The sequence below is a fragment of the Anoplophora glabripennis genome, unplaced genomic scaffold (assembly GCF_000390285.2).
Source record: "Anoplophora glabripennis isolate ALB-LARVAE unplaced genomic scaffold, Agla_2.0 scaffold257, whole genome shotgun sequence".
NCBI lineage: Eukaryota > Metazoa > Arthropoda > Insecta > Coleoptera > Cerambycidae > Anoplophora > Anoplophora glabripennis.
Window position 1 is genome coordinate 596,600 of NW_019416380.1, and position 13,574 is coordinate 610,173.

A 13,574-nucleotide genomic window follows, 5' to 3' on the forward strand; every position below is an offset into this window, starting at 1 on the left:
GCAAGTATTCTAGAAGATTATTCATTTAATATGAGAAAAAAAAATTCAGAGGAGTACAAAGAAAGTGTTGTAAAAGTAATGTGGAATTCAACTGCCAAACAACTACAGGAGATGTATTACGAAGAATTTAAAGTTAAATTTGATCCATTTTCTGACATAACCTTTAAAAATGCAAGAGCAGCACGTGATGCTAAACGTAGAAAACTACAAAAAGATCCAACAAAACGAAAGCTTAGTGCCTTGGCCTTAAGTGATGCTGAATATATGAAGATTGTAGAACTCTGGGATGAAGATTGTCCAGAAGGTCTTCAGCGAAAGTTTTTTCATATTGCTTCCCATGAGTTAGCCTGGAGGGGCGGAGAAGGTGCAGTAGCAAATATTGAATACTTTGTTGAAGAAACTGATAATTTCGGCAAATTTACTGGTCGCATAGAGTATAATCCCATTTTTTCGAAGACAACACAAGGCGGTTCAAGAAAGTTAGCTGATAGCAAGTGGCTAATCACAAACATAAATAATCCAACCATATGTCCTGTTCGTCTTTTTAGGAAGATGATGGAAAAACGAGGTAACTCTATAGAGACCAATCGTTTGTTTTTAACTCCTAATCCGTTTTGGGATCAAAGGAATTCAAAGGGATGGTACAAGAATTGTCCAGTGGGGAAGAACACGATTTTCACATGGTTTAAATCGGCTGCACAGAAAATTGGTGTTGACACAAAAAAAAAGTGAAAATTACGAATCATTCAGCGAGAGCAACTGCAGTATCCAATTTGGCGAAAAAAGGAATTGGGGAACAGCAGTTGATCAAAATTACACGCCACAGTAGCAGTCAATCGATAAAACCTTATTTACAGATTGATGAAGGACATCATAAAGAAATTGTTGAAGCTATGCGGTGTAATTCAAAGGGCAGCTGTACCAATGTTTCAGTATCAAAAATGATGCAATCAGATGCAAATCAATCATCAGTTATAACTTATAATAACTGTACATTTAATGTTACAAATAATAATTATAGTAGTACTTATCAAAATAACAGTAATAATAATTAATATTGTTCTTTAGTGCGTAATATACCTATTTTAAACAGGTGATACAATTATTTTCTTTACATTTATGAAAATAAGGTATTTAGATATCAATCTCGACGGTCATATTTCTAAATTTGTTCTAAATTTCTATTCTAACATCAAATTAAAATTATGTTAAATAATACACAAACTACCAAATTTCGTTGTGCAAAATAAGTATAAGGCAGTTGGTGGTAGTTCAAATCTTATTATGATATATGATCAATTATTCTTGATCAACTTCATTCCACTAACGTTGGTGGAAATATAATTTCTTACAAGGAACTCGAAACAAAATACAATTAAACGACTTTAGTTACACAAAATCACAAACAATAAGTCAATAATAGCTCAATCTTTCTGTTTTCTACAAATTATTTTACTAAAGTTGGTAGAAACATACTTTCTTACAAGAAACTCGAACCTAGTATCGATGAAATTCACATACATTATATTAGGTTTAATAAAAAGCAATTACACGACTTTAATTAAACAAAATAATAAAATATAAGTCGAAGGCAGCTTTGCCTCTCAGTTTCCTAGAAACTCATTTTACTAAAGTTGGTAGAAAAATATTTTCTTACAAAAAACCTTAAGCAGTATGTAGTATCAATGAAATTCACATGCATATATTATTAGGTTAAATTTAATAAAATATAAGTAGCGAACTTTAGTTATACAAAATAATAAAAGACAAGTTGATCGTAGTTTAATCTTTCAGTTTTCTACAAATTTAGTGTACTACAGTTGGTAAAAATATATTTTCTTACAAAGAACCTCAAGTACTATGTAATGATAATACAATTCATATGCTTATATTATTAAGTTAAATTAAATATATGTAAGTAACGAACTTTAGTTACACAGAATAATAAAAGACAAATCGATAGTAGTTCAGATTCTCAGTTTTCTAAAAATTCATTTTACTAAAGTAGGTTGAAATAATATTTTCTTACAAAGAAATTGAAGCACTATGTTGTATCAATGAAACTCACATGCATATTTTATTAAGTTAAATAAAGTATAAGTGGTGAACTTTAGTTACACAAAATAATAAAAAATAAGTTGATAGTAGTTCAATCTTTCAGTTTTCTAAAAATTTAGTGTACTAAAGTTGGTAAAAATATATTTTATTGCAAAAAAACTTGAAGCAGTATATATAATCAAAGTAACTTACATACATATAACATTAGGTTAAATAAAATACAACTAACCGACTTTAGTTAAGCAAAATAATAAAAAATAAGTCGATAGTAGATCAATCCCTCAGTTTTCCACATACTCATTTTACTAAAGTTGGTAGAAATATATTTTCTTACAAAGAACCTTAAGCACTATGTAATATCAATAAAATTCATATGTATATATTATTAAGAAGGCCATGGAATCCATGTCAAACAAGGTAATCGTGACTTTTGACGTTATTTGACCATTTTCTTTAAAATCGTTGTGTTGTACAATTGAAAAATGGAGCGGTTTGAGAAATACGTTTTATGCAAGTTTTGCAAAAAAGTTAGTGAAATTAAAATGTATCATCGGAACCTAAAATTTTTAATGTATTTATNCTTAGACCTGGTAAGTACTCGGAATACCAAAGGTATTTTTCGAAAAATTAGCCCGGATGTCCCAGTACATTTAGTGTGAATGACGGTAAACTTTGATCGGCTATAACTACGTAACTAATTGACTAATCGATCTGTTTTTTTTTAAAAAGTCGTCCGTCCAATAACTTTTAAAACTTGCTTTAAAAAATTTGATTTGATTGAATATTCACAAAGTTATTCTAGTTGTTTATAACTATAAAAATTCGACCAATGTTTAAACAAGCGCCAGAGCTCTCCTAATTGACGGATTCGAATTTTTCAAAAACCGTTTGAAAGCTTGAGAGCCCTTCTATATGTATTTAAACTTTCAAGTATCTAAGGGCCTTGGTTTTTGCTGTGCAAAATTTTTAAAATTTGAATTTTTTTTTCTAAATCTGGATTACAAAATTATTATTAAAAATCTGTAGAACCGATTTTAATGAAATTTGGTGTGAAGTAATGGTTTTTAACCCCACTTTTGGCGATTTTTTCGATTTTTACAATAATAATCATGATTCAATCGATTCGTATCTAGTCATATTTTATAAAAACTTAAATTACAAACATTTCTTTCCTCTTTCATTTTCGCCTAAAATCAACTCTTGAAAAGATACATAATTAAATAGGAAGAAAAATATGACATTTTTTAATTTTTTTAAACATATTATGCCGCCAAAAGGTAAGACTACGTTTTTTTATTCGCATAGAAAAATTTTCATTTCTAGTGATATTTGAAAGCCAATGAGCCAAAAATCTCCGTGGATATACGATTTACCCAAATATGGACTTTTTGAAACAGATACCATCTGGACTATGTGTAATGAACACTGTATTCGTCAGATTACGCTCGATTTATTGCACAGTCATCGAAACTTGTGTTCGTCGAAGACGATTGCTCGTGTAGACGAAGTCGAGGTGGACATTCAAACGATGTGGTTTTCATAACATAAACGTTATTGACTGTACTTTAAGAGAATATAAAAAGTTTTGTTGTATTTGAAATAATTTTAATTTTATTTCATTTTAAAATCATATCGTTCTTATGGAGAAACCCTTTAGAAGACTTAACCACCCCTTTGCATAAAAAATCGTTTCTTTGTTTATCTTGCATCTCGAAAACAAAAGCTTTTAGAGCATATACCCATAGGATTCTATTTTGATAAGTGGATAAGTCCCAAGAGATTTCTCGACGTTCCTGTATTTAACTTTACAACTTTTGTGCATTTATTTATCGGTAACAAAATTGCATTTCATTTCAAACCAAACGAATACTCACATTAAAGATTAAATCTTTCATCGAAATTTTAGATATGCGCTTGAAATCGGTGGAGTTCAAAAGTTCAGAGTAGTTGGCAGAGAAAGATCTCCAATTTTCGTATGACATCTGAGATAAATACATAAAGAAGTCTACTTCCTTTTGGCCGGATGCATTCCTGAAATTTAAAGTAGTTTCAGTTACATTCGACAGGAAAATGAAGCGCAGGTAATGAGCTGAAAATAAAGGCATCTATGATAAAATATGAAAAGTCTATCACATTTAAAACTATGTAAGGTCCATGGTTTTGCTGAGTTCATACGCGGACAAATAAATACATATTTTAATTCGCTTTGATTTTGCGTACCTTTGCTTTTTACATTTGCAGTTATGTTAAAGGGGAAGAGCAAATAATATTCTGTTTACAGCACGTATTTTTGAAATTTGCAGAATTCGCTACATTACTGCAAATGTTTATTTGACCGAGGAATCAACAAATATTATAAATTCAACTTTTAATTCAAAATGCAGCTATACAGGGTGTTGTATATTATTACTATTTTACCTACACTAGACGTCTTTAAACAGCTGGTATAAATTAAGATTTATTTTCAGTCGGAATATTCAATATATGCATGTATTTCAAGCTCATTTACTTTGGAAGTATTGGTTAGCAAATATTGTTTTTGTATTTTACCACCGACAATATAGCTTCGCCCCAGACCGCTACTGGAATAGGACAACAGTTTTAAATTTGCGAATTGTCGGTAGAGTACACCACCAGCAGAATTTTAGGAAGAATCAAATGCAGCGGCCCGCATTCCTACGCCTATCCTAGCAACATATAAACAACACTTTGGCAATGTTGCCAGGCGTACTTACGGATTTATTTTGTACACTTTTTTTTATCAATATCTATTTTTCGCGTTACTGTATTTACTTAAATGTATGATGTAGGTATTGATAAAAATGTGTTAAAGAATCAACGAATATCTATCTATGTAGATTCATAAGATATTCTGCAGTGGTGTCACAGTTAGGTTATTTAATCATAATTTCGTTAATTAGCTACTATTTTCATTTTTTGGTATTGATATACTGAAAATATATTTCCAAGTAAACAAAATTCGTAATGATATTTTAAACAGCTTGTAATATAATTTTTTTAATATTTGATGATGCTAAATTTATTTAATGTACAAGGTGGGTTATTAGTACTTCACGGAATGTAGTTATAGATTTTTTTTTGTATTTTGACATCTACTTGTAGGTTTAATAATTAAATATAGGAAAAAATTTGAAATACAAATGTACGACTTTTCCTTTATTTCATTTGACGTCAAAATTTGCTGGCATAAAATATGTATATGTTTAAAGTAAAAAAAATCATTAAAAAAATTAAAAACAAAAGGACATTAAAATGCCTACAATTTTTACAAATTTTCAACATGCATGTAATTGTGATGATAGAGTTGAAAATATGTTTTAATTTACTATTTATTGCTTTAAAAACAAACTCGGAAATATCGAACATTTCGACCTGTATTTTTTCTTTCAACACTTGTAAACTTTGAGGTCCTTATAATATATTTTGTTGAAATACGCCCACAAAAATATGTCTAAAGGACTGAGATCGGGGCTGTTTTCTGGCACCTACGGTACCTATCTAATAATATTTTTTAGTGTTCGTTGACGGGATTCTTCCTCCAAAGTAAATTTGACAATATTCCTGAAAAACTTTTGCACATTATTGTTATTTGAATAATATATTTTAATTATGTTTTATTTTTCATCAGAATAACCCATTTTAATTTTTTTTAATTAAAATGGGTTATTCTGATAATGATAAATCCCATGTATTTTTAAAAGAAGGTTCATTTCTGTCATTTTTGTCTGATTGTGTGCGAGAGAGATAGAGATATAGTGTGCGATAGAGATAGAGTGACTCTGTCCTCATAGAGGGGTTTTCTCTCTCTCTCTCTCTGCTGTCTTCAGGAGTCTCTGGGGCTTCTCCAGGTTGTAATTATCCGTTTTGTGTTGAACGGAAAAGGTCCGAAGTCCATCTGTCGAAAAACAAAAAAGTTAGTCAACAATTGCAACAGCAGTAGCGAACGCATTATCTTATCTCTCATTGATTGATGATTTGTTGATTTTTTTAAAATAAATTTGGTATCAACCACCCCTTGAGCTTCCAACTATTTTATTAAATAAAAAATTAAGGTACTATTCTTAAGGAAATTATACATTTTAAATTTTTTTTTGGAAGTAAATAATTAATTAGGTAAATTCATAGTTTTAATTCTACCATGGTTTATTTTATTAGCATTTAACACAAATGTCATTTCCAAACAAAAGATAAGTTCCTTATAACTCTCCAATTACATAATCAAATGCATTACATTTATTTGGCAACAAAACCACCGCTAGAAATGCCCCCTATTATCGAGTAGAAGAGTTACCATGCTAAATTTTATTGCTGGATGATGGCTAACAAGACCCTGCATCCATTTTAGGTTGACAATTTCCAGCATTTAAAGCTCGGTCTGGGGCGATAAGCTATATTGTCTGTGATTTTACTGTTTACCTGCCCAAGATTTGGGAAATGTAATTCTCGATTTTTTCCGTGGTTGTGGGGACTTGTAGGCACACAGTTATAGCCGGGAAAGGTACTTCCCAGTTGTGAAAGTCGGTGTCCAAGCCTGTGATCGTGGGATTAGTTTGGAACTTCTCCCATAGGCTGAGAATCACTACGATTGCAGCTACGGTTCCAACGACTACGCAAATTGACCACATTAGCCTGAAAACATAGTTATATTACACAAGATACAACTTTAACTGTGGTCCAGTTTGTCCCTTGTCTACGCCGTCACTAGGCATCTCCTTGAAACCAACTGCATGAAACTAACAGAAAGCCAAGCTGTAATAGGAAATAATTTTGTAAAAACAGATTGCATTTGTATGACTTTACGACATGAGTTGCTTTAAAATCGCCATATTTTTTATGTCAATGCAGACGAAGCTATCATTCTTTTCTGCTTCTAAAATGAATTTAATTGTTGGTTTTTCTATTATCAATATTGTCTAGAAAAACTTTTATTTCATCAAGAGCAAATTGAAAAAACGTCTACATATCTCCAGCATTTGTCATATAATACTAGAGATAAACAGACGAGATACAAATAACAATTATCTTTTATCTCCTCTTTCGATTTACAACAAAATTAAAACCTTCATAACGCTGTAATGCTTTGATAAATTATTTAACTTTTAAAGCTTCACTCAAATTACTTATCCTGGAAGTTTAAAGAGAAATTTATGCATTCCTGGAACAACTATATGTTCCGTAAGTTAGCGGAATCTCTAAACTTCGTAAAATTTGAGAAGAATGTTGTTCATTACAAGTTCTACATTTTGTGAAACAAACTATGCATACTTTTACTCGTGCAATGTGCTATTTATGTATAAATCGCTAACGATAAGCAGTACCTTTCTGGGTGAAGAAGTGTTCATAACTGAAAAAACAAATATTATTTCGTAACTGTCACTAAATACTGAAATAAATAACTTTATAAAGTTGTACTCTTACACTATCACCCTACAAAAATAAATTATATTTCAGTTCCTGTAACAAAAATACTACACCCAGAAAGTGCAACCATCATTTTTATTTATCAAACTACTTTGATTGAAATATGAAATTATATTGTTTAAAATTCTTGAAATTAACCTAGCTATCATCTATCAAAGTTTGTCATACAGCTTGTCGAACACCCTGTATATCTTGTAAGTAATAGTTTTTAATTCATGCGTATCATTAGCGGTTTAATTTTGTTACTGTTTTATCTTGATTCGGATTAATTTAAGACATTTAACACCGTTTTGTCGGATAAAGTGGCTAAGTAAAAAGAAAGAGAAAAAGCGCAGTTTAAAAAACTATTAATTCTGGGGAACATATAGGCACTATTATCCTTAAACAACTCACCAACTTTTAAAGTTACACCCGCATATTTGAAACAGTGTTACAGTTTACTGTGTAGAACACATAATTCCTAGTTCTTTTTCTTTGAAAAAAACTGAAAGTACAAGAAAAATAATTGCACGATTTGTTTAAAATCCCTGGTTTACTGTAATATTTACACGTAAGATCATTTGTCCTTAATCTTCATTTTGAACTACATAATATTATAGTAATTGACTTGCAACCATTATAACTTTGTATTTTAGCAACATTACAAAGTTGTAACAGCGAAACTACGGAGGCAGGGATTTTTAATTTCGTTTCTCCACAAAAGTTATTATAATAAAGATTTCTCAGCACGGCGCAGTATTTTCATTAAGTGAAGGAAAACACAGACAGCTATTTCAATTTATAAATAATAACACCCTTCCTAGAATCATTACTTACAAACTTATTTAATGAAAATATAGACGCAACTGCAGCGGAACTTTTTTAATAAACTGGACTAGATAATTCCCCCGTAACTCGAACTAAAACGCTAACATAAATCCAAATTTCTGGGTTTATGAACGTCTTTTGTTTTTTAAAGCGTGTAGGCACATTAGAAAGTTGAATATCGTACAGTAATGGAAAATTAAAATCAAAAGGCACCATTTAAATTGATTCTAAACGTCTATATAAATTAAATTTCACATGAGTAAAAAATAAAATGAAGACTAGAATAAACAATCATTAAAGAGGCAATAATCAAATGGTATGATTGAAACTGCAACAAAAAATCGCCATGCTTTTGAATTTTCAATAAGGTACAGAATCGGTGTTCCACAGTCCTTAGGCATGACGAACGACAGCCAGAGAGCCAGAGACAGCCTAAAGATAAGGTATAAGATATGTAGCAAAGGAAGATTATACAAGGTGTTTGTAAATAAGTGTGAAATATTTTAGTGGGTGGTAAGAACGGCGTTCGTGTGAGAATGCCACAAACCTTTTTTTAATAAAAAAAAAAAATGATACGCCACTGACTTTTCCCCGTTTTGATATTTTTTTGATCAATTCTGAATGAAATTGGTCTCTTCAACTTTTTTCGTAGGATGCACCGTTTTTGAGAAAAAAAAATAAAACATATTTTATTGTAGGTTTCGTTAATCCTTTATTTAAAGGTGCAAGTTAAAATATTCGGATCACCCCAAAAAATGCACATTCATCCCTCCAAAGCGTTTTTCAAATTTCGAGTCACTTAGACACACCAAAATGTTCACTGAAAGTTTGCTCTGTAACAAATGAATACAGGCTGCTACAAATTCGCTTCTCACTACAGGGGTCTCGGAAACGGTAATCAGGGGACCAACATTATGCCACTAAAAAATCAAGGCTAACATGATTAGTTTTCGAAATATTAAAAAAAAAACGAAATTTTGGAAATCCGTTTTTGTTTAATTTCAGCTTTATTTGAGGTGATATTGAAAAAAGAAGAACACTTTCCCATAGTCACGTTTTGGCATAATCAATTTTTATATATAACGTTTCGTCTCTCCAGGACCATCGTCAACTTCACTTTTTTTAAATACGACCCTGGAAATTTTATTACATTTTTTGCAAACCTTCATGATCCCAATACTGTACTGCCTCAGCCCGAATCAGATTCAGACGTTTTGTCTCGAAAAATTCATCTTCAGCGTATTCGTTCCAAATTTATATAAATTTTTTATTTAGATTTCTTTGTTTATTGAATTATCGTACACTGTCGTTAGACCCTGTGAAATCCATCTAGTTATCATGCATTAAAATAATATCATTACAGTTTTATTCCCGTGTCCATAGTTGTTTCTAGGCTTCTCGAGTGCTCAAAATACAAATAAATTTCGATCTATTTTTTTCAGAATATTCATACAAATACATCTGACATGCTCTTTCACAGTTGCAGTTACAGATATAATAAATTCCGATAATATTACACTGATCTTCATTTTTAACCTTTGCCAAAACGAAAATGTTTTTGAACATTTACTGAAATGTTTTAAAGAATATTCAGTTGTTTATATGCATTTTTAAGAATTAATTTGTCATAATAAAATTAAAATTGTAATAATGTTTTAATTTTGACACAACAACTTATTGAGTTATGTATGACCAAGTGATGGTAATAGTTAATAATAATAATAAATATTTTTACCTACGACCACTAGTGTAAATACTTAAAAACACACCGTCTGCGATCAATGTAAGATTCCTATTACGTACGGTAAAAAAATCGCACAGTTTTCCTAGCAACCGCCTAGCAACGGTCAATACAATACTGTTTGTATTGACCGTTGCTAGGCGGTTGCTAGGAAAACTGTACGATTTTTTTACCAAGCTGTGCGATTTTTTTACCGTACGACGTAATAGGAATCTTGCATTGATCGCAGACGGTGTGTTTTTAAGTATTTAAAGTAGTGGTCGTAGGTAAAGTATAGTACGTAATACGTGGTGTAATGCAATTACGCACTCATAGAATTACGCACTCGCCGCTACGCGGCGTCGTGCGTAACTTTTCCATTCGTGCGTAAAATGCTTTTTACAACACTTATTACGTAATATTGTAACGCGTGGTGTATTTTATTGTAACGACACTTACAGTGTACCATAATTCAATAAACAAAGAAATCTAAATAAAAAATTTAGATAAATTTGAAACAAATACACTGAAGATTAATTTCGAGACAAAACGTCTGAATCTGGTTCGGGCTGAGGCAGTACAGTATTGGGGGTCTGGAAGGCTTGCAAAAATGTAATAAAATTTGATGGTCCTGAAAAGACGAAACGTTACATATAAAAATTGATTCTGCCATTCGATAGAGGGCAAAAAGTGGGCTTGAGAAAGTGTCCTTTTTTTTCAATATCACCTCAAACAAGGCTGAAATGAAACAAAAACGGATTTCCAACATATTTTTCCAAATATTTCAAGAACTAATCATGTTAGCCTTGATTTTTTGGGGGCTTAATGTTGGTCCGCTGATTACGCAACTTTGCCCCCATTTAAGCTACTTCGTATCTCTTACCGTTTCCGAGATCCCTGTAGTGAGAAGCGAATTTGTAACAGCCTGTATAATAGGCCAAATGAAATGAATTTAAAATACTTTCAAGTTTGTAACTTCACCGCTAGAGGACGCAACTGCTATAGTGTTACAGAAAATTGTCGTTTTTTCGAAATTTTGCTATATAGCCTAAGTTGAAAATACACTTTTTAGATACACTGTTAAATCCTTCATAAGTTTTGTTTGAATTTTTTCTTGTTATTACCATAGCAACGTCAGTATAAAGGACGCCGTCTTGAAATTTTTAAATTGTCATAACCTCTAAATGCCTTAATCGATTTCAAGAAAGGACGGTTCATTTTAAAGAACTATTAATAAAATTTATTTCTATGATATGGGGATAAAAATATTTTAGTTTTGAAAGTTTTGAAAGTTAGAAAAGTTTTGTAATTGTCTCCGTTAACTAAAAAAATTAAATGCAGCGATATAGGTTTTTTTTTTCATGGCTTGATAGAGCATTCTTCTTAATTTTAGTAATTCTTAATATTACCAAAATTTTCCAAACAAAATTACTGGTCACTTGGCTTGTAATCATTTATGAAGTACCTACATTGTACATAAACATTTATTTTTATAATTTTTTTGATTAACTACAATTTTCCAATTTAAAATACAATTTTCGATTAATACAAAAATATATCAATGTGGGTACAGTTATTTATAAGATGAATTGCCAACAATTTAAATCTTCATAATAAACTACCTTTACGAAACAACCAACGTATAAGATCAACAAAACTTCATTCTTTCTTAACGCTTAACAGGAATTAATTCAGTTCCTTTCTCTGTACTAAATTAAGGTTTCGGGACATTTTATTTATTTAAATCGCAAGGATAGGGGAAGAGAATCACTAATTTAAATTAATGGTAAAAAATAGCCGAGGAAAACGCGATCCTTTCTAACCCTTCAATGAATCCTACGACGCAGGCCATCAATTTTAAACCTTCTCGACTTAAAATATTCAAATACTCCCACCGCGAACTTTGTAGAGCAGGTCTAGATTAAGGATACGTGTTTCACAAAAATGTTCGTCCGATCCATCACCCGATGGGGGAATTATTGAGAGCCCATGTAACGGGAGTGGCTGGAATTGGTATTTTTTAAGCCCCAGAAACTTGTAGATTGGAGGTGATAGCGATTTTTACGACGTTCAGGATTCACAATGGAAAAGGAATTGACGAAGCATCCATGCGATTGTTTTTCGATGCAACAAAATTGGTAGCAACAGAAGGAAAATCAGGAGAAGTTGTTGTAGTTTTTAAAACATTCCTAATAGAAACAAAATGTTGAAGTTAATAATGTTTTTATTTCAGAACGTATTATGTATTTTCCTCCAGAACAAGATGCCTTTAATGTAATATCTTATTTTTGTTCAAGTGAATCTAGGAATGAAGACGGACCAGGGCCGTACTATCTGCAATCCTGCTTTGAGCAGATGGTATTTCTAGACGCAAACATTGATTATGACAGTTTCTTAAATCGATAATGTGCTATCGTCAAAAGAGGACGAATAATAGAACCTATATTTTCCATGAAACTATAAATGAATTTATTGTTACACAAATACGTACCTCTCAAAAAAGGAATGTTATGGACATTATGCGGTATGGTTTAGCAGCAAAATTATTAATAAAATTAAATTAAAAAATAAATTTTGGCGTAAATATAAATCTACAAATAATCACATTAATGATTACAAGAGATTTACAGAAATAAGAATTGAAATTAAATCTTGCATTAGTTTAGCATTTAAAAATTATCAAAATTCAATAGTCAATGATCTGTCCTTAAATCCTAAAAGATTTTGGTCCCATATTAATTCAAGATCTAATTTTACCTCTATTCCATCCTGTATAAATAAATTATAATAGTATTCAGTTAAATAATTCTTCTGATATTGTCAATGCTTTTGCCAATTATTTTTCTGATTCTTTTTTACCTAGTCACAATGTTAATAGTTGTTCGTCCACATATGTTGGCTCTAATACTCTTTGTGTTTTTGAGGTTACCGAAGATGACATAATAAATGCAATTAAGAGAATGAAGGGTAATTTTACAATGGGGCCTGCATTTTTAATAAAATATTGTAAAACAATTTTTGCAAAACCTTTAAAAATCATATTTAATTCTATAATTAAGTATAAAGAATATCCACAAGTATGGAAAGAGTCGCGAATATGCCCCGTTTATAAAAAAGGGACTAAAAACGACATAACTAATTATCGGCCCATAGCTATTATAAGTAACTTTTCAAAAATTCTAGAAATTATCTTACACAATCGACTTTATTTTCATATTGAAAAATCTATATCTCCGTACCAACATGGATTTATGAGTGGTCGTTCAACTACCTCAAATCTAGTTGAGAAAACCCAATTTATTGCTGAAGCTTTGGATGCAGGAAGTCAGGTTGATGTTGTGTATACCGACTTTTCTAAAGCTTTCGATCGGCTTGATCACAATTTATTAACTTTGAAATTGGAGTCTTATGGTATATCTCCTGCTCTATTAACTCTGTTTAAATCCTATTTTAGTAATAGGTACCAATTTGTGCAGTATCGAGGCTTTCAATCATGTAAATTCCATCAATCTTCAGGAGTTCCGCAAGGGTCAATTCTGGGACCACT

General features: G+C 31.1%; 1 protein-coding gene across 1 annotated transcript in view; it reads right to left on the reverse strand.

The window, feature by feature from the left end:
- Nucleotides 1-13,574, reverse strand: part of LOC108905292 (sodium channel protein Nach) — a 71,577-nt gene that overhangs the window by 44,399 nt on the left and 13,604 nt on the right. Inside the window, exon 2 of the mRNA XM_023454347.1 lies at nt 6,496-6,708. Coding sequence (XP_023310115.1) covers nt 6,496-6,708 — 213 coding nt within the window. The remainder of the gene's footprint in view (nt 1-6,495; nt 6,709-13,574) is intronic.